Source organism: Furipterus horrens, unplaced genomic scaffold, assembly GCF_987537825.1.
Source record: "Furipterus horrens unplaced genomic scaffold, mFurHor1.1.pri manual_scaffold_1, whole genome shotgun sequence".
Lineage (NCBI taxonomy): Eukaryota > Metazoa > Chordata > Mammalia > Chiroptera > Furipteridae > Furipterus > Furipterus horrens.
In genome coordinates, this window is record NW_028327171.1 from 52,414,151 (window position 1) to 52,435,390 (window position 21,240).

General features: G+C 38.0%; 1 protein-coding gene across 1 annotated transcript in view; it reads right to left on the bottom strand.

Moving 5' to 3' along the window:
- Positions 1–18,992, bottom strand: part of FGF12 (fibroblast growth factor 12) — a 490,004-nt gene extending 471,012 nt beyond the window's left edge. The window contains exons 1-2 of the mRNA XM_090282136.1: positions 18,903–18,992; positions 18,603–18,745 (exon numbers count right to left, since the gene is read on the bottom strand). Of these exons, the coding sequence (XP_090138262.1) occupies positions 18,603–18,615 (13 nt within the window). The 5' untranslated portion in view covers positions 18,616–18,745; positions 18,903–18,992. The remainder of the gene's footprint in view (positions 1–18,602; positions 18,746–18,902) is intronic.
- Between the last annotated feature and the right edge of the window lie 2,248 nt (positions 18,993–21,240).

Sequence of the window (21,240 nt, forward strand, 5' to 3'; positions counted from 1 at the left end):
ACTCATGATCAAATAAAAAAAAATAGTCCTGACAGTCACTTTGGGAAAAACTTTCAGAAATTTGAAAGAGTTGATTATAGGTACCCACCTTAATTTTTAAAATAAAATTATATTCTATTGATATTTTCTCTACCTTGCTTAGGCTTTGGGAATGTCAAAGAATCCCACACTAATTTCCAAAAGATAGTATCTTTTTCTATACCTGTCAGAGACAACACCATATTTAAACAAGATAGTATATGGGAAAACATGTATCATCAACAGAACATTTTAAAGATGCCATACGTTTTTAACCTTCCTTTCATCTCCTTAGCAAAATTAACATCTCCTTATCCTGTACTATTGGAACTGTGTTTCATCTGTCTTAAAATTTTTAACACATGCTCTTTTCCACATAAGATCAACCATTTCTTCTAATAGAAAGTGTCTCCCTCACTTGTCCATCCACAGTGCTTAACATAGTGCCATTTTTTAAACAAATAATCAATGATTTTTTTTTGTTTGTTTAATGAAGAAGAAAAACACATTTAAAGTTACTAGAGAATATACCACAACCAAATGTGCTTTAGGTGCTGTAGGCATCATCTCTCATACAGCATTTCATCTGTAAGTAACGCTTAGCCTCCTCTTAACACACTCACATTCCTTCAAGGGGCTATAAAAAATGTAGTGGAGAGGAAATTCCACTGGTTCCTTTTCAGTGCTTAAAAAATTAAACTTTGCCATTTTCTTTAAAATAATTCCTTAAAATCATATATTCAAAATATGTGGGTTTATAATTGGTAAGACTTCTGATTAAATAATCTAAACTTAGTGACACCTTTAAATACATAATAATTTTCTTATCACCTATACTCTCAAAAAAAAAAAAACAAAAAAAAAACCTTGAATTATTTTTAAGCTGGAAGAGAGTCTCTAGATCATTTATTTAGCCCACCTCATATTACTGATGATGCAACAAAGTCACACGGTAAAGTGACTTTGCCAAGGTCACAGCAAATCAGTGACTGAGTGCTGAACAACCCCAGGATGGACTCCAGATCACCTGACTTCAGCCCAGTGCTGTTTCCTTCCTTCCTGTCCTCTCCAATTTATTCATCCAGAACTGACCAGGCAAAAACACCTGGGAATAGTCAGACCTCAGCCCTCTATTAATAACAGTTCACTTTATCATAGTACTCTATGGTTTACAAAGCACTTCCCATAGACTGTCTCCTTGACTCCCCAAAACCCCAGAGACGGGATATTTACTCCCTTTTACAGTAAACTAAGGCCCAGAAATGTCAAGTAAGGTGTCCAAGGTCACAAAGCTAAATTTGAACTCAGACTTCTCTCACTACAAACCTGTTTTCTGTACATAAATTCATAGCAATCTCTGTTCCAAAGATACAATCAGGTAAAGAAAAAAAATTCCACTAGTGTCCTCATTTGCATCCAATTAAGCCAAGAGTCTAAGGGCCTTTCCCAGTAACTTTATGAAGGGCTAATAAACATAAAGGTTGATTTCAAAAGAACTTTAACACTAACCAGATGAATGACCTGTGCACATGGAATAGATGAATTGGAAAACAGGACAGGACAGCAATCAAAATGCATGTCCAGCAAATGATTTAGACATCAAGGACAAGAAAGGCCTCCCTTACCTACTTATTTCAGTCCCTAGTTTTGAGCTGAGGGAACTGAAACACGTCTTCCTCCAGTCCCCAGAAAATTGAAGTCCCAAAGTATTTTGAAGAACAAAAATTATGGTAGCTGTGGCCCCAGAAATGCACCCATATGAACTAATACAGAAGTCTCTTTTTTGACACTCAAAAGTCCTGAGATGTACAGTCTGGACCTCTGAGTCACTAGCATCAGGGATGTAACTAAAGACAAGCATTAGGATGTACAGAGGGGTTAGGACAGTCGTCAAGGAACAGCATGCCAGGCTCTGATGGCTTTGTTGGGGAGGAAGAGATGCTGAAGACTGGTGACAAGGTACATGGCCAAAGAATAATGAAGAATTATGCTACTCTCTATTGCACAAGGACAAGAAGAACAGAGAAGAGACTGTTTTATTTTTCATTTTAGAAACAGCAGATAAACTGCTTCTAACAAAGTAAAGGAGGAAGTTTTCATGCCTAACTAGATTTCCTGGGGCTAAAGATCAATAGTTCTCTTCCATAGGCAACCAGAAGTTAAGTTACAATGAATATGATCCCTATTTACAAGGCATCAGAGCTTGGGATGAGGTCTGGGTGATGTGCTCTGTATGTGTATGTCTATGTGGGTATAATAAAAAGTAATAAAAAAATGAATAAATAAATATTATTATGTGTCAAGGACTTTATATTTTTATTCACTCAATTAACTTTGTATTATATTCTTAATATGTGTCAAGTCACTGGGATTACAAAGAGGCAAGAAATAGTCTTTGCTTTTATGATGCTCATAGCCTAGAAGAGACGCTCTCACATGCACCTGGACTAGGGGAGGGGTAAAAGGAAAAGAGGAAGGGAAGAATTCTCATCAGAGAAGGACCAAGAAAAACTTTATTAGGGAAATTATATTTCATTATTTGTGGATATAAGAACTTAATATACAGGGTATGGCAAAAGTAGGTTTACAGTTGCGAGTATGTGAAATAATTTATTCTTATATTGTTATTTCTTAATCATTGTATTATTTTCCATATGAACAACTCTAAATCTACTTTTGCAACACTCTATAATTTGGGAAGATATTAGAAGGTCTCTTTCAAGTTGTACTTTGTTTTAATGAGCAATGTAGTTATTGTCAGTACTATATCACGGATAAAGGAATTGCTATTGAACAAAATGTTTTCATAGTCCTTAGCTTCCCCATAAGACACCATTTGCTAATAGTTAAGTCATGAAACTATAAATTTAACAGAGTACATTACACTTTTAAGTGTTCACTGAAGATAACATTCTCTGCCTCTTCAAAATGTTTAAATTCTATGTTTGTACATCTGTTGTGTGCTTTCAAGACAATGTAAACATGGAAAAAATCTCAAAAATACATTGCAAAATAGCATAACCAAATCTGGATGAATTTGAATTCAATTGATATTAACCTGTGCAAATAAAAGGAGCACTGTTCTTCTAGTTTAAGACCTATGGCCCTGCTTTCCAAAGACATAATCAGAACGCCAAGCCATTCTGTCTTTGTGACATTACACGGAAGAATTCAGAGTCCTGTACCTATGGACAAAGCATAGGTCCTTCATTTGAATTACTCCTTTTAAAGAAATCCTTAGGGTTTTCCAAAACTGGTACTTTCAGATCTCTGAGACTTCAAGCTACTGCTTAATAAATTTAATCCTATTTAATGATAACTGGGCTTTAGAATAAGCCACAATTTGATTTAGTGTATGGGAATCAAGAAACCTGAGTTTCAGTCCTGACTTTAGCAGATCTGAGTTACATTTTCCCTTAACCTTGGTTTTTCCAGGTAAAATCTAGAAGCTGAAAATGGCTTGCAAAAATCCCTCCTGACCATAAAGGTTCTATTACAGTGCTGGAATTCATAAGAGGATTTTTCTGGGATGTTATTGTTTGAATTCTGAGAGCTGAGACTTATTTCCAATCATGAATTTGAAGGTAGACTAAATCACTCCCACCTCTTAGGGCCTCTAGCTGTTGTTACTATTTCCATTATGGCATTTACCATATTGCATCTTGAGCAGCGGTGTCTGTCTCATGCTAGTGTAAAAGGTTCAAGGAGTCAGAAAGTGTCTCTTACTCATGTTTTAGCCAGTGCCTAGTAAACCATAACTCAGGGTAAGTGTCCCATGGATGCCCTGCTAGTGGAAAAACGAATAAGTTACTATGTCAAGGCAACTTTTAAAAACTATCTATACATGATCCTGGAAGTCTCTTAACCTGTAGTTCTAAGGCAATGGTTCTCAACCTTCCTAATGCCATGACCCTTTAATACAGTTCCTCACGTTGTGGTGACCCCCAACCATAAAATTATTTTTGTTGCTACTTCATAACTGTAATTTTGCTATTGTTATGAATCATAATGTAAATATCTGATATGCAGGATGTATTTTCATAGTTACAAATTGAACATAATTAAAGCATAGTGATTAATCACAAAAACAGTATGTAATTATATATGTGTTTTCCAATGGTCTCAGGCGACTCCTGTGAAAGGGTCATTCGACCCCCAAAGGTGTCATGACCCACAGGTTGAGAACCGCTGTTCTAAGGTATTTACAGGTGCTTTCTCATGGAAAGACTACTTTAGTGACCCTGATGACTGGGAACTTAAATACGATGGATAAACAGAGGAAGCCAGCCAGTGCACTGCTGAGAATTCCACAAAATGCTATCTCCTGGACCTCAGAGCTGAGATTACTATCGTTTTGTAATATCATTTAGTATCTTCTTAAAATAAAGTGATATCTAAGTAAAGATGGGGAGCTTGAACACAGGCTTTTAATTTCATTCCCACCTGAAACACCATTGAACGTACAATAAAGGTGTGTGTATGCGTGTGCCTGTGTGTGGGTGTTTGATAAATCTCTAAAGATGAAGCAAAAGGGAGAGAAGACAACAACAACCACATTTTAGAAATGGGAAACAAGCTGGTGTAGATATAAAGGATTTAGCAGACCGGAGAAAGCTGGAGTCTAAGTCAGCAGTGAGTAAAGAGAATCAACAACCTAACTGAGACTGCAGAATCTTCAGGGGCTTAGACAGTGGCAGCACAAGTTTGTCTAAAAGTAGGGTGGGAAGGGAAGGACTAAAATATGCAAGATTGGTGGAGAGTTTGTTTTCAAGAATGTATAATTTCAAACCTTCTCCTAAACGTTGAGCATCTAGACAACTACCCTTCCCCCAATCCCAGCAGAAAACTGGAGATTTACTCTTTGTAGAGGACAGAACAGAAGTGCTCTGTACAGGGGGCAGAGTGAGTCCAAACTGAAAACTGGGATCGTAAGGGGACACTTAGACACTGCTTGCTGAGACCCACAGAAGCCTGGCAGCCAGGTCTTTACAATCCAGGCAGAAGAAAGAGTCTTCTTTGAGGAATCTTGTAAATAATAGGAGGCAAGACTGGAAGATACTGCTATCAGGAGTTCCACAATGAAAAGCCCACCAAGATTACCCTACAGCTAAGATCACTGTTAATAAGCGCCGCCCATGTGCAGAGTTTAACTTGGCTTAGTCATGAAAAGTATTTACCTACTTAAAATAATGTGGCGACTAAAAAAGCAAGAACAAACAACAAAAACAACAATGTACCAGCCCTGGGAGCACGGTGGGATGGGAAGGGGCCTCTTGTGAGAATGGCATGATGAAAGCAAAAGATGAAAACTTCCTTCTCCATGGGGCAGCATGAAAAACAGAGGTAAGAAGTTGAGAGGCAGTAAGAAGAGAATATTATTTAGACTGTGGAAGTAAATATCAAAAGGACTTGAAAGTGTTTATCTCTGGAAAGAAAAAAATTGAGAGGGGAACAAGGAACTTTGATAATATACTTTTTATGTGACAAAAATAATGTCAGAAAGAAAAAGAAAGGGAGGAAACCACCTCAAATTTTATTCATGAGGCATTGTCTTTATACCTGTCTTGATCCAGAAACATTTCTGAGACTGATTTGATGGTCTGTCAAGATCAAAAGAGGTTGCTCAGAAAAAAGACAAGGCTGCCCTGACCATCTGTCTAACTGCTCCTTATGGTTATTAGATGAAAATCATCTGCTGACCTTCATTTCAAAAACCTTGTTCATAAATCTTTCCCCAGCCAGGCTAAGACCTTCTCTATACAAGGTGGTAGTCTAGATTTTAACCATTCATTATGGCTGTACAGGTTGGCAGTATCTTCCTAGAACAGTTTCAAGACTTTGATCCAAAAGCAATATCTTTGTGGGGTTATTGTATTTTACAGTTCTATGTTGAGTTACCACTAAAAGCTCAGAATGGAAAGTATTATGCTTGGAATTCATTTAAACAATTAAGTAAACCTGAATCCATCAGACTCAGCAAAAGCCCATGGCTATGATTTTGTACCAGAGGTTATAAAGGCAGTTTTGAGATACTGACTGATAGCTACATTTCATTGATGCTTAATATATGCCAGGCAGTATGGCAAGCACTTATTATACTATCTCATTTAATCTTCCAAACAACTCTGTGAAAAGATAATCTTATCTCCATTATAGAGATGAGAAAATCCAGGGTTAGGGAGATCAGTAACCTTGCCAAATATCTTCAGCTAGAAAGTAGAGAGATAAAAATCAAAACCAGAATTTGGTTCAGAAACTGCTATTTTTAATTCCTCTGTGTTCTCTAAAGAAAGAGAGCCAGAATATCAAAACATACCATTGAAAGAGTGATGGCAAAGTTGAAGGCGTATTTATTTCTTACATGAGTTTTTATACACTTAAATATAGAAGAGTTTCAGGAACTTCACATAAAGAGTTGCAACAACCATGTATATTAGTACTTGTATAGTTTTGCCCTATCACTATAATTCTGAGACTTGATAACAATTTATAGACCTTCAGGGAGCAATTTTTGAGCCAAAAACATTTCCAAAAGAGTCTTTGGATCTTTTCCCTAAAATGCCAATCTGTACGTTTTAATGTAAAAATGTAGGGGGGACTGAGAGCCAAAAGTGATCAGAAATGAAATGCACTGGTCTATTAAGCAAAGGGAGTGCATCAGCAGCAGAGGCTGGGGTAAGTCACAGAAGGAAATACTGGACCACACCCTCTGACTATGGCAGTGTACTTATAGACATGCCTTACTTTCTACAGCAGGTACTTTCTTGAAAACCTAAGGAATAATTGAAGATGTGCCAGTAGAATTACATTCTAAATACTCTGGGAACCTAATTCGTAAAAGACAATTATATTAATTAATATCTCTGAAATCTAGTTTATCACCTACATTGCATGATTTTTAACAGGCCGCCACAATTTTCCCCCAATTTTTCTTTCCTGATTTATCACCCACTGTATCCTGCCCTCAACCCTGCCTGCTTCATGAGGACAGGTTCTTTGTCTTGTCACTACTATATTTAGCACCAAGAACAGTGTACAGCGTAACAAATATTTGTTAGCTGAATGAATTAACCAGTCCCTTAATCTTTTCCTAGTTGCTACATGTATATTAATGACTCTTTACCTTTGCTTATACTATGCTATCAGCCTGGGATAATTTTCTAATGTTTCAGTCCCATTCCTTCTGCAAAACTAAGTTCAAAGGACAACTCCTTTTTTCTGTATCCCCACAGATTATATTTCCATATCTGGTGTAACAGTAGAGGATATAAACCTTGTCTCACCCTGGCCTATAACACTTATCCGGAGATAGTCACACAGAAGATATGATAGTCAATGTAAAATTTAATCTAAATTTTCACATGCATTGCCAGCTGTCAGCTTTTCTTAGACTTTTATCTTCCAAAGCTAGTCTATAAGGTCTGCATGAGGTCAGAAACTGTCACATTTCATATTGAGTCCTAAAGACAAGCAATGTGCATGGCACAGATAAATGTATAAATGTACACATTAAGCATGGATCTTTCGTTAATTAACTAACTGTGTGGTTGTGGGCAATGCCAGGTGATTTTCTAATATTGTTTATACGTACTCTTTTAAACTGTGGAGTTCCCTTATCTCATAAGAATGCTACCACATGAGCCCTTATTCTGACATTCTTCAATAATCAACAAAATATACATTTATGTCTAGGTACAATACCCAAGTACAAGGGAGTCTTAGACTAGATTGTCTATACCAGTGGTTCTCAAAATGTGATCCTTAGGACCTTGTTAGAAATGCAAACTCTCAGGCCCACCCCAGACCCACTAAATCAGAAACTAGGGTGTAAGACCCAGAAAATTGTGTCCTAGTGAGCCTATAGGTTATTATGATGCACACTGCAGTCTGAAAACCTCTGACTGAGCACACTGGACAGAGAGCTGTTCTCACTACTCTGACATGAGCCATGGGATGTTTCCTAGGCCTAACCAACAATATTAACAGTTCTATCACAAGAGTCATACTTTCTCTCCTGAGGCAACTGGATTTCGTTTTAGGCCAGACAGTGGGAACACATTAGTCAAATTCTGATCAAGAAGATCAGTAGATTAACCAACTGATGTCACTACTCTAATTTTTATAACATGACAAACCAATATGTCTTAAAAATTATCATTTTAAGCAGGATCCCACAGCTGCATGGCATTCTGGTGGTTGCAACAGAGAAAAATGAGAGAACGGGAACCAGAAAAGATGAAGGTGGAAACAAATGAGAACAGCAAGGGTGAGCAGTACGTGGAAAAGTACGAAGGAATGACGGCACTCCTAGACCAATCACGGCTGGTGTCAAAGGAGGGAGGAGGGGAACTGGTAGGGGAAGGAAGGAATGTGGAAGTCAAGGTAAACAAGGGGGCAGCTTCCAGCATCAGGTAGGAATCTTCCCATGCGTCAGGGATTTCACATGTGGCAGTGTGAAGGAGACAAAACACGGCATCCAGTTCTATGCGGAAAGGCTATCATGGCAGCGGGGAGTTTGAGGCAAGAATCCAACCCCACAGAAGCAGTAGAGGGAGTCATGAGCCTAAGGGTCAGATAATAACCACCGAAGCAGAAGCTGTTGCTACTGAGCACTGATTTTATGTTTGGTTCTTCATATATATTCTCTTCATTCATCCCACTACACTTGAAAGAGCCATTGTACAAATGAGGAGGCAAAGACACAGAGATATATCTCATACAAGTCATAGGGATTAGTACGTTGCTAGTTGTGCATGTAATTTCAAGTTTTGTAATCTTTCTATCATACAAATGACCTTCCCAGATAGGCAGAACAGCTGTCCAAGGTGAGCTGAGAGATAGAAGTTGCAAGTCCAGGTTTACTTAAGCCCCTGGGTTGGGAACCAACCTCAGGCACTGGAGAGCAGCGAGCTTTCTCAAACCAACCTGAGAGCAGGCAGGAACTGCTAGTGTCTCCCCAAGTCTGGCTCCCATTAGCGCAGGGTTTTGGGGGACACTGAGCTTGCAGAGATCAGGCATTATGAAGGTTAATGAAGTGAACAATAAATTTTAAGTGTCTGTAAATAGCTAGATTAGTTTTTCAGTAACTAATTGACTTACCAGACTTGAAAAATTATACCTCAGATGTTCGCTAGTGCTTAAGCTCACAAACTCTGAAGCCTATCTGCCATTTACTAGCTGTGTGATCTGGACAAGTTAGTTAATGTCTCTATGCCTGGGTTTTCCACTCCCTGAAATAGGAATAACAAGAGTATCTGCCTTGTTTGAATGTTATAAGGATTAAATGATTCAATATGTATAAAGCACAGTGTCTGGTACATAGTAAAAGCTACATAAGCATTATTCCAAAAGACTCAGTCATCTCCTCAAATGCCTTTCAGTGTTTCACATGAATAAAGTGTGAAATGAAGAATGAAGAGATCTGTTTGAGTTCAATTTTAGTAGATTTTCTTAAATGTTTATAACTGAGTTTAATACCTAGCACAATCTGCTTTATTAAAAACTATAATAAACTATTGATAAAAGTTACAAAAAAGAAAAAGAATTCATTCAAAACCCAATCACCATTACCTAAATATTGCCAGTTTTTGCATATTACCATCTATTCTTTGTCCATGGACATACAAATTGTACATGATGGTAATCAATGCATATATCTACATCACAGTTTCTATAAGTATCATCATATCCCAAGTATTTCTAATTATAACTCATGCTCATAAACATAGTAATGGCTGTTAAATGGTTTACTCCATCACTAAATTTTATTATTTGCACAATCAAGAAATTCAGTTTATTAGCCATAAAACTCTTATACTTTGGATGATTTTCATCTGGAAACAAAAAATATTGTTTCTCCTATCTAAAATGATCAGTAGCCAATCAAATGTGGGAAGAGATGACTGTTGGTTTTTAAATTGCTTGAAGACAATGAGGGATCAAGTGCAATTATTTTTTAATAATATGTTGCTAATGATTGAGAACTGAAAGAAAATCAAATATCCTTTCTATAATGTTGGTAAAACACTCAGCTCTTGAACTCTTGGCTTTATTCAGTTTGTCTTTTCTTTTTTTAGGGGGGACATGCTGGTTAGGGTTGAGAGAGAAGAGAAAACTATATCCACCAAATCAACTTCACATATGACTAATGTATAAATAAACTAATCTTAATTTTAAAGAAGATATGTGTGAGAGTAAAAAAAAAAGTTACAAAAACATAATATACAATCTGCTGAGCAAAAATGCCACTGAGTTAGCCAAAGAAATAGGAGAGACTGAGGTGCCAACCATAAACCCTTAAACAGAACATATCCACTGTAGTTCCTGCATAAACACATCACAAATACTGGTCCTTACAATTGCAAAGTTCAAAAGAATCTTGCCTCTAATGCCCCCTTGTTTCACAAGTGAAGAACCAAGGACAGAGAAAGGAAGTGACCAACTCAATCTCACACATGAGCTGGGGCAGAAATCAGGATTCAAAGCCAGACTCCCAAGCCTGGGTCTTCTCCAAAAGGCCACTGCAGTCACACATTGGTTCAGACATATTTGGGCCTCTATTGTGGTCACAATCGTGCAATTCATGAACAGCCAAATAGCAGTTTCTCTACAGTCTTCGTGCTTTCTCACTTGGAACCAAATTAATTGTTTGACCCAGCTCATTTGCTCAACCCCGTTATAGATCCAACAACGTCAGTCACCAATTCACAGCATTCAAAAGCTAGCTCCAACCAACAGTGGGTCCTTAAGAATTAATGTGGTAATTATAACCACCCTGTTTTATTTTCGATAGATATCAAGTCTAAAGATGATCGAGTAAAGGAAGAATACAGTTTCTTTGTAAAAAGAAAGTAGAGATCAATAGGCAAATAGAGTTTTAAAAAAATAGCATAGGAACTGAGCTCCAGAGAGAAGAGATTTACCTCCAGGTTCCACCATTGAACAGAGGGACTAGAACCTGAACCCAGGTTTCTAGTGTATCACCTAATATTAGTTTTATTTCATCAGAACATGCACCATGTTTTCCATGCCTCAGTGAATCCCCCAGTATACAATCTCATAATCCCACCAGTATGCAAACACCAGTCTGAAAAGCTTGGCCTTAGGGAATCTGTCACATAGTATATATTAAATAAATGCTGCTTATTAAATAAAACGATCAATCCTCTTATTTTAAAATTGCTTTGGTCGTCTCCTTTGCCTTAGTATTATTGAGGGTTTTGCTATATTTGCAGGCATTATGAGTTTGCTTTTTATGCTGATGTTGACGCAAAGTTCATAAATAAAAAGTACCCATGTCATCTCATTTTCAATTATCTGTACACTTGCAAATAAAGTGACATTTACATGCAACCTTTCTTGTGATACATCTATTTCTCCTTTAAGTTACAGAAGAGAGAAAGAAGTAAACCAAATTCAAATTTAAATTGTTCCAGAAATGTTGGAAATATTTTGAAATGCAAGAAGAGACTTTGGAGAAAATTGCTTAAATAATCTAATTTTAAACTATCCAGATTATAACAATTAGAATGATCATGTAATAAACCTTGTGTTATTCTCTCATTTGTAGAGCCTCCAAGCCCAATTTAGTACATGAATGAGACTCACGGCGAAAATATCCCCACATTATTTTTGCAGTCAGAAACAAGTCTAGATTATCTGTATCCAAAAAGCTGAAAAGGCATTTCCTAACTTGTCTTGTGTTGAGGCTTGTTCACCCTATTTGAATGTTACCAGTGTTGGAGGCTTTGAGGATGCCCTGTTTCACCTGGGTGACAAGTGTAGTAATGAATGGGACAAGGAGAGATGGATGCTTGGCAGACTGGCACTGCTGCTTCTTCCTGCCTACTGGTTAAGGGCATGTTTGATGTGTTTAGGCATCTTCTGAATGGTCTCTGAAAGCTTCTGATTTTTTTTTTCCTGCAGTCTAGTCCCTCTGGGCTGCTTCTCAGGCTAATGGCCAGTCCACAAAGAGAAGAGAAACAATAAGCTAACCACAGAGTAGCAGCTTCCCTTTACTTCTTTCAGAGTGGAAAGCCCCGCTTTCAATTATCTGTCCTCTCTGAATCACTGGCAGTAGGTTTATTTTCAGGTAAAATGCAAGACAGTATGTGCTAAAGAAAGAAAGACAATGTCTGCAGAGAGACAACAGGTGTCCTTTGGCACTTTGTCAAGGCACCATCCGTGGCATCGCAGCCCCAAATTACTATGGTCTGCCTGGGTGGGAGGCCTACATTCCCAGAGACAAGAAGACAGACATTGTTCCAAAAAGTAACTGAAAATAAGAGCAAACTAAAATTAGAACTATAGACATAGATCCTGGAAAAAATCCCACCATGCTCTGCGGGCGAGGATGCTAATAAGGAGTTGAGGACGAAGATGCTAGGGAAACAATGTGTCATCTTAGCCTCGGATATTCCCCATGTCTATTTTCTATCCCAAGCCTGTAGTACAGAAATTAGGTCTCTCTTCTTCTTGTACACTTTCTTAACACTAAAGAGGATGATAATCAAAGTCAAGGCCCAGGCAGCAAGAGTCCTACAGTGTTCCTCATAAGGAACACAGGTACATGTTATAGTTCCATATTGACCACCCTGAAGCTGACCTATTGATTCATGACTGAGAATGTACATCCTAATCACCTGAAGCGCTTCTTAAATATCTGAGTCCAATGTATCCCTGCTGTGCACCCCTGATAGATAATCTTTGTTTGGCCAGATTTTACACTGTCTATGTTTAAACTCATCTAAGGTATAATACTTGACCTAATATAGCTCTATCCCCAACCCCACAAGATGTTATATAACTGCCTCAGAACTAAGCCTGAGCAACACAGAAACAAGTTCAGATGTTCTGGGAGTTACTGTAAAATATATACAATAAGCTAAAAAAAATCCCTTTTGGTAAATTAAAGCCTTTGCAGAAGTCAAAGGAGATGATTTGTTGGGTGTCTATGTCGTATACTTGTTGCTAAAGCTACAAAGATAGCAAAGGACCAGTTTCTCCCCTCCAGGATCTCATAGTCCAGTGAAAAGACAAATGATGAAATACTGATTCTAAAGAATTCCAAATACTTCGTTGTTATTCATTTAATTTCATATTCATGGTATGGGGCTTGAGGTGGGTACAAAAATTCTTATTTTACAGAGAAGCAAATTTAAGATGAGTTGCCTAAGTCAACTTAGCCTTTCTGAGCCTCTGTTTTATTATCTATAACAGTTAAAGTCTAATCACAGGATTTTAAAGGAGGCGACATAATAGAGGCCCTTTAAAAAATACAAAGTGTCTCATGAATGTTATTTACGGCTCTTAATACATGAAAAAAAATCAGGAAACCATATATCAACAAATCCAATATACCATTTGTGATCACATAACAGGCACAAAACACCATGCCTAGAAGGGTTAGGTAGAAAAGAACAGGGATAAGAGAGAAACAGAAGGTAACTAACTGGCCACCTCCAGACTCATTACCTAATGCTAACTAGCCTCATAACAGCCACCTAATTCAGACAATAGATTACTGGCTAGGTACCTAGTTAACTGAAACAGCTTTTAGAGTAGATATTTAGCTTGAGTTCGAATGTTCTCCCACACAACAATTTTGTTTAAAAAACTCAAAGGGGAAACAAAAGACAGGCATTATTGCTGTGGAATGTTAAGTGCCTCTGCGGTGGTCATTAAGCACTGTATGACTTTATATTCTAGCCTGCTGGGTAACCTACCCACGCTTTGAAAGATGAACAGCATACAACGTTTGACATCCATAAGAGACACGCAGTGTTAGAAATCCACAGCTCTTGAGCTTGCTCATGTATCCCTAGAATGTAAGCTCCTAAAAGGCAAGCCAGTGCACTATTTTTATGTCTATCCCCCACATTTAACAATGCACCTGAAACAATGTGGCAACTCAGTAAATATATTAAACTAAATAAAATGAACTTCCTGTAGTTTTAAAGAATCTTGAGATTCAGAGAGTAAGAATGATTTGCCTAATGGTGTAACACCATTAAAGCTGGGGTAAAAACACGTCCAATGCCTGTTCTGTTATTACATTATGTTTTTTACTGCATTATACTTTAGTTATCCCACCACAATCACCTCAGTGTTTTAGTTGTTGTTTTTAACCACAAAGTAGCTTTTCTTAAACTCACTTCCCAGTTCCTTAAATAAGTTACTACATAGACATACGCTTTCTCCCCTATCGGGTAAACCATTCAGGTTTCAGAGAAATGACTGTTCTATACATTAAATTTATTAGTTCATGGCCCTGGCTGGACTCCAGTGGATGGTGTGGAACCCAGAACAGAGCTGAATCTTCACTGGGAACATATACGCAGTTCTCTATAGAGAAAGCATGTCACACTACTGACTTCTATGCTCTGGAATCAAATTGGTGTTTCTGTAGCTCTCCTGCTAGCCAAACTTACTTTCCCTTTCCTAATCTACAATCTCCTGATACACAAACATGGCATAGTAAACTAATTAAGGTTATTCAAGTCAACATACACAAGCTGAGACCCTGGAGTACCAATTTACATGGGTAAATGAAAATGTTTTATCTGAGGCAGGCACCTTAATAGCTGCAAGAATGTTATTCACACAATGCAGTCAATCTATTAGTGGAGATATGAGAGTGAAATATTTAAGATCACAGATTGCATTTTAGTTTTCTGTTATATTCTGAGAACTAAGCACATTAGGAACATAGCAGGTGCTCAATAAACATTTGTTTAAATAAAGAGCACAAAAATTACAATGCTGATTATAAGAAATGGGGTCTATAAGGGACAAACAAGTACTTAGGTCACATAAAGTGTGCCAACAAAATATTAATTAGATGTGGGGAGGTCAGGGAAGAATTTGCAGAGTGAGGGCCACATCAAATGAATCTCAGAAGAGCTGAACAGAGACATATGACAATGGGGAAAGGGGAAAGCTATATTTATCTGTTAAGGTGTGCCTTGATTAAAAAGTCTAATATCACAGTACGAAGGGTATATATCAAGACATTATCAGGAGCTCAAAATGGACCTAGAAAATAAGTATTTAAAGAGAATCAGGAGTTGAAAGTAAATGGCTTGAGGAAGAGCAGAGAGGATATTTGAAAGTGAGTTCAAAATCTAGATAATTTTATTAACCAGCACATCTTGATGAACTGCATATTTGATTCAGTAAATCTAGGGTGGGGACTGAGATTCTACATTTCTAATAAGTTCCCAACTAATGTTAATGCTACTTTAATGCCACTGTTAATGTGGTCTGTGGAGCACACCTTGAGTAGCAAAGGCCTAGACCAATGGTTAACTCTAGCTGTCCATTAGCATCAGTTGGGGAGCTTTTTTCAAAATACCTATGCCCAGGTTCCACTCCAGAATCAATTAAACCAGAATGTCTAGAAATGTGGCCTAAGCATCTTTATACTTCGGAAGCTCTATGGGTGTTTCTAATATGCCAGCCCGATGTTGAGAACACAGCTAAACAAAGAAAAAAAAGATATAATATAGTAGTCAAGAGACAGAAAAAAGAGGAGAGAGAAAAAGAGAGAAATGACTGATAGATAAGAAGATGATAGATAGGTAGACAGAACAAATCTCTTTCCTCATTCTAAATCAGTGTTTCTCACACTGCAATGTGCATAAAAATTACCTGGGAATTTTGTTAAATTAAGATCCTGATTCAGTAGTCCTGGAGTAAAGAACAAGATGCTGCAGGTGAAAAAACTAGTTTTCAAACCACATTTTGACTATCAAGAACCTACATCCATGGTTCCCAAACACTGTTGCATCTGGGATCTTTTCAAACTATCTATACCTCTTCTACCCCAGCATCCTGAGGTAATTGGTATGGGGTGCAACTGAAGCATGAGGGTGGTCAAAATGCATGCCAGATAATTCTGATGGGCAGCAAAGTTTGTGAACCACTAAAGCCCAAATTCTGTCAAAGCTATTCAGACTGTGCATCAACCAAGCCAAAACTTTGAAGCAATATTAATTACCCTGGTGCATAAAGATCACTGAAATTAGATGGTGACTTGATTGCTAGGTCAATTGAGTTATTTTCCTCTCTTCTGTACCATGGATGACAGGATGTGATGCAAAGCAATAAGTAAGAAAGCAAAAGAGAATTGATCTTATTTGTGAATAGCTGAAGTTCAGCTTACAGGAGACTCTGGACAAATGCTCTAAGAAAGGTTTTCAAACGTCAGACATAATGCGAAGGTTGTCAAATGCCAGTGACAGGATTCAAGATTAATTGGGCTATTAGATTTTTTTTTCTGGGATGAAGAACTCTTGAACCCTCAACTGAATCATGCCATAATACTCTTTGAATCTATCTTAAAAGAGTTTTCAGTAGAAAAAAATAATTATATGTACTTACATTTGGGAATGTCTTCCTAGAAATAGATATGACTCTGCTGGGGAAAGAAGTTCGTACATGGCAGCATAAAGTATGAAAAATGCACCAGTTTGAATGAGATACAGATACACACTTCTTAATAAACTCTTTTTCCTTCTATAATAAAAATGTTAAGTTCACTTCAATTTTTAGCTGGGCCATTTGCATCAACTTAGAAGGCCAATATGTAAAAAGTGAGACATTCTTAATGTGATCACTACCTGCCTAAGTCAGCTTCATAAAGGAAGTCACATGCATAAAGACTTTCATCAAGTCTTTTGCATCAGGCAATTATGGTACTTCTGCAAAATGACCACAATATTGGCTTGGGGCAAAATTCTTCATTGTATTTTGGTTGGTGCTGTGATTCAGGATTGTTTCACTGTTATCTGGATAGGCACAGAAGTTCTGTCTGGCCTGATTCTTCTCCGATGTATTTCTCAGATTCTTTTTCCTTTCAAAACTCTCAAGACTGTCAGCATATCCAGAACTTTACTGCTGTCAAATTGAGATATAAACCACCTGGAACTTTGAGTGACATGTAATATATTTCCTGGGCAAGGAAGGGAAATAAAAATTTTTTGCAAAGAGCTACATCCTCTTTATGATGGACCAGAAATTAGTATATAAATTGGAGGCCAAAATGTTAACAATAATCCTTGCCAAAAATAAATAAATAAATAAAAACAAGTTAATAACCAAATAGCAGGTGTCATCTAAGTACATAAAAACCTGTTTTATAGTAAAATGATACTCTGTCATTAATTTTATGTTCTAGAAGTACTTAATCAACTGGAATATATCAGACCTCTATGACTTAAGATTGGCTTCTCATTTAAAATGGATTCTACAACACAGTTAATAAATATATGCCTCATTATATTTGTAAACATAGATTTTCTCATATATGTACATTGTTGTTTGTCATGGAAATGCCCATCAGCAAATCATAAGAATAGTTTCCTAAGCTAAAAATTGCCATTTAGTCTGAATCGTCGATTCAGTTCTTTTCATACTATACGTAAATGCTTGCCCTAGGTTCAAATAGTTAACTCTACTAATTAAATACTTAAAATACTTTATTTAGCAGGTACTTGCTATCATTCAATGCTAGTTTTATTAATTGGCCCAGAAATAGGTAACCGACTACCATTCCCTGACCCTGGGCACATTCGCACAATGACTGACATTCCTGGTTTAAAAATAAAACCTTGTTTCAAATATAGCTTCTAGTGCTGGGTAATGAATATAGTTTCATAAAAGTTGACATCATTTTTCTGATTTTACCAGAATTAAGTACATCCAGTATTCCTACTGGGTATCTGACTACATCACTCAAGGCTCTTGCAACCAGGTGGGCGTTTTAAGGAGGAGGAATAGGATGAAGAAGAGACCTGCATGTATGGAGTTAAACCCAAAGGATATCCAACCTTACGATTTGAATAACCATTTTGTTTATGTGTATTAAATATGCCATCTGAAGTTGATTTTTACAGTTTGTTTCCCAGTTGGTATATGTACATCATACAGAATTGCTTAGGAGGAGAATATTAATGCATACATGTCCACAACTAGTAAATGCATCATGCTTGGGAGTGAAGCAGTACTCCTGATACACTGTTCTTCTTAGAGGTCAGTTCTAACGCACACTGTTTCAAATAGACCCAATATCTCTGCTGATATATATTGAAAATGCAGTAGGATGTGGTCATACACACCCAGAAATACCGTCTTTGTAGGGTGAGGGTAGAGGTATCTAAACATTTTTTATAGCAATGCATTATTGGATATCAGATCCAAACATGACTGTTAGCAATCCTAAAGCAAATGAACTATATTTATTTCAGCCCATCCATTCCACTGAGAAGAAATTGCTTTACCCAACACATCTCTCCTCCTCCATCATCTATGGACTCTCCCCCACCCAAGAAAGAAAATAAATTAAAAAACCAACTCATCACACTTCACTAAGCAACTGATGGAGTATTAAACATTGTCTTCCAAGCTGTGGGAGTAAAAACGAAGTGGCCCTCCTGCCAGGATTCCCTAGTGCTGCAACGGACATAGCATCTCCTCCTATCGACCTAATACGATGCTCGCTCCCCAAGCACTGCAGTCCGCTCGCTGAGGACTGCCCTGGCCACGCACATGCAGCGGGAAGTCCCCCAATGGGGACAGCGACATACCTTTGCTCTCCATTTCGGTCCCTTTCGAGTGCTGGGAAGTTCAGTGGAAGTTGACCGGAAGATGTGGGCCCGCTTCAGATTCCCAAATCTGGGAAGCCAATGTGATGATTTCTCCCGTACTTCCTTCCTTCCCCTCAGGCTTCCTGAAAGATGGGATTTCTTAAACCATGAAGCTGCAATCAGCCACCAAAGGACACTTAGCAGCAGTAGCAGATTGCCTCTATGGGGAATAGACTGCGAAGCACATCTGGCATTGAAATGCATGCACGGTGCCTGCTCGGATTTTTTGGGTTTTTTTACCTGGGTCTGGGAGCGGCAAGCAGGAGCTGTCCTCCGAGCTTGGTGCTGCAGGTGTAGTGACAGATCATCCCACTTCGCTCTCTGGATGTACGATTTGCATGGGTGCTGGCACGCATGCGCAGGGCGTCCCCCCTCCCCTCTTCGCCACCTCCTACTCCCCGCCTCCTTCGTTTCTCTCCCCAATAAGGTCCCCAGTTATCCCCACAGAGGAGCTATAACGTTCTGTCACAGGGAAGCGTTGCTAAAAATAAATGCCGGACTGGATTTTCCTTTGCAAACTAGAAAATGGATTGGATTGGGATTGTGCCTTTTAGTCCCATACGATTTTTCAGGACGGATTACGGAAGCTTTAGAGAAGTCTAAGGGCCCGGGGCTGGGTCCAGTTTTATTCCGAAAGCAGAAGGGAGGGAAGGAAGAGAAGAGGATTTGTGAGTCCGATTTAAGGGTCATAATTTGGGTTTCTCTCCTCGCTGCTGCAGTAACTTTCCAGGTGTACGCTTCCTGCTCGAGGATCCACTTCCCCAACTGGTTCTCTATTTCTCTTTGCATTCCCCTATTTGTTTTGTTTTGTTTTGTTTCGGGGATGAGATGGGAGTAGTTCTGGAGCTACCAAAGGTTAATAAAACTTCAATAACTAGGTTCCGAGGCTTGGAAAGTTCTGCAAATAACGTCACTGAGAACATTTTGGGGTGAACTTTTCAGCTTCTTTCAAACAATCTACCAAGAAGTAGATTCTCCAAACATGGGGAGGTACCTTATTGATAATAAGTGCTTTAAAACTGTTTTTATGAAGGTACAGAGGAAGTGTTTTTGGTGGATAAGGCTCTAGGTAAAGACGTAGGGCCAAACATTGCTTGAAGTACCACTTTCGTATCAGAGTATTTTGAAAGCCCATACTATGTTTAGTTTATTACATTTTTAATGCACAATGTATGTTTACTACCTTTTTATTCCTTCAATAGTCCAAATTCTCCTAAGAGAGTACTCTCTCCTTAAGAATAATAGTTTTATTCTTGGGCATAAAAACAAATCTCAAAAACTCTATTATCTGGAATGTCTGAGGAGAGACATGTGCAGATTAATCACACACTCCAGGTTACACAGAGACCCCTTCATAGTAGACTTCTAATCCCAATTTTCAAAACATTAAAATATAATAAAATGTACTCCCAACAAGAAACCTGAGACAGATTATAATTCAATCTTCTGGTGATTCAGAAGGCATCTTGGGATTTTCTAATGCGTGAAGACCTTGATTATAAATATTAATCATGATGGCTCAGCCAGACTGGGACATTTATTAATAGAGGACTCCTGTTGATGACCTGCTATGGCTCAGCAAAGCTACCTCCTTGCAGTACTGAGGAATTAAAACACTAGAGTGGGGGACTACAGAGTCCACTAAATAGGGTCTATTAACTTTTGGGCGCTCCAATTGCATGCCCAAGAAAATAATTGGAAAATCCTGGGATTTCTTCTAATTTTGATAAGTGTAGGAAGTAGGCTAATGGTGAGAATAGAGATGTCCCTTAAGAACAATGGTCTGTTATTTCCTTAAACTTGTTCTTAATGAAGTTTTATGATACTTTTATTCTCGCTCTCACAATCTTGTAAAATATTATGATTAATATACATATATATGAAGACAGGTGGATAAAGAGACAGATGGTCAAAGAAATAAAAACCAAAGACATTAATGGTTAGAAAGGGAAATATACCCAAAAACACACATGAGAGAGATTCATCAACCAAGAGGTGAGGAAGGTGACAACAGAGAAAAGGGAACTGGTAGCCTGGTAATTTGTTACCATAGGATCCAGAAAGGGGCAACTGACAAAAGCCATCAGAGCAGAATGTGTGTAGATCTCTTAGGGACAGTATCATTGGTGGTTTTGTGTCTTCTCTTTCCTTATCTTATTTTTCAATAATGTGCAAATATGGCTTGTTTAAAAAATAATTATAATAAAGCAACTTCTAAGGCTGACTACTCAAAAAGAGAGAGAGACAGAGAGAGAGAGAACAAGTCTATTTCGTTGGGATAAATAACTTCTGCTCCTAACACTGTACTCCATTTTATCCTCTTTCCTCCTCAGAAGTTTTAGAAAAGGAGATACACTTAGAGTTCATCTATAGATACCATTAATATTTACTCTTTTACAAATGGAGAGGCAGGGAGGGTACAGACATGATAAGAGCCACATAGTGGAGCAGAACCCGGCTCAGAACCTGAGGATCCTGCCTCACAGACAAGAGGCAATCCATCTACTCCAGGATGATTTCTTATGTAACCACCTCCCCATTATCTACAGTGAACAAGAACATGGAGAGTCTCTTAGTT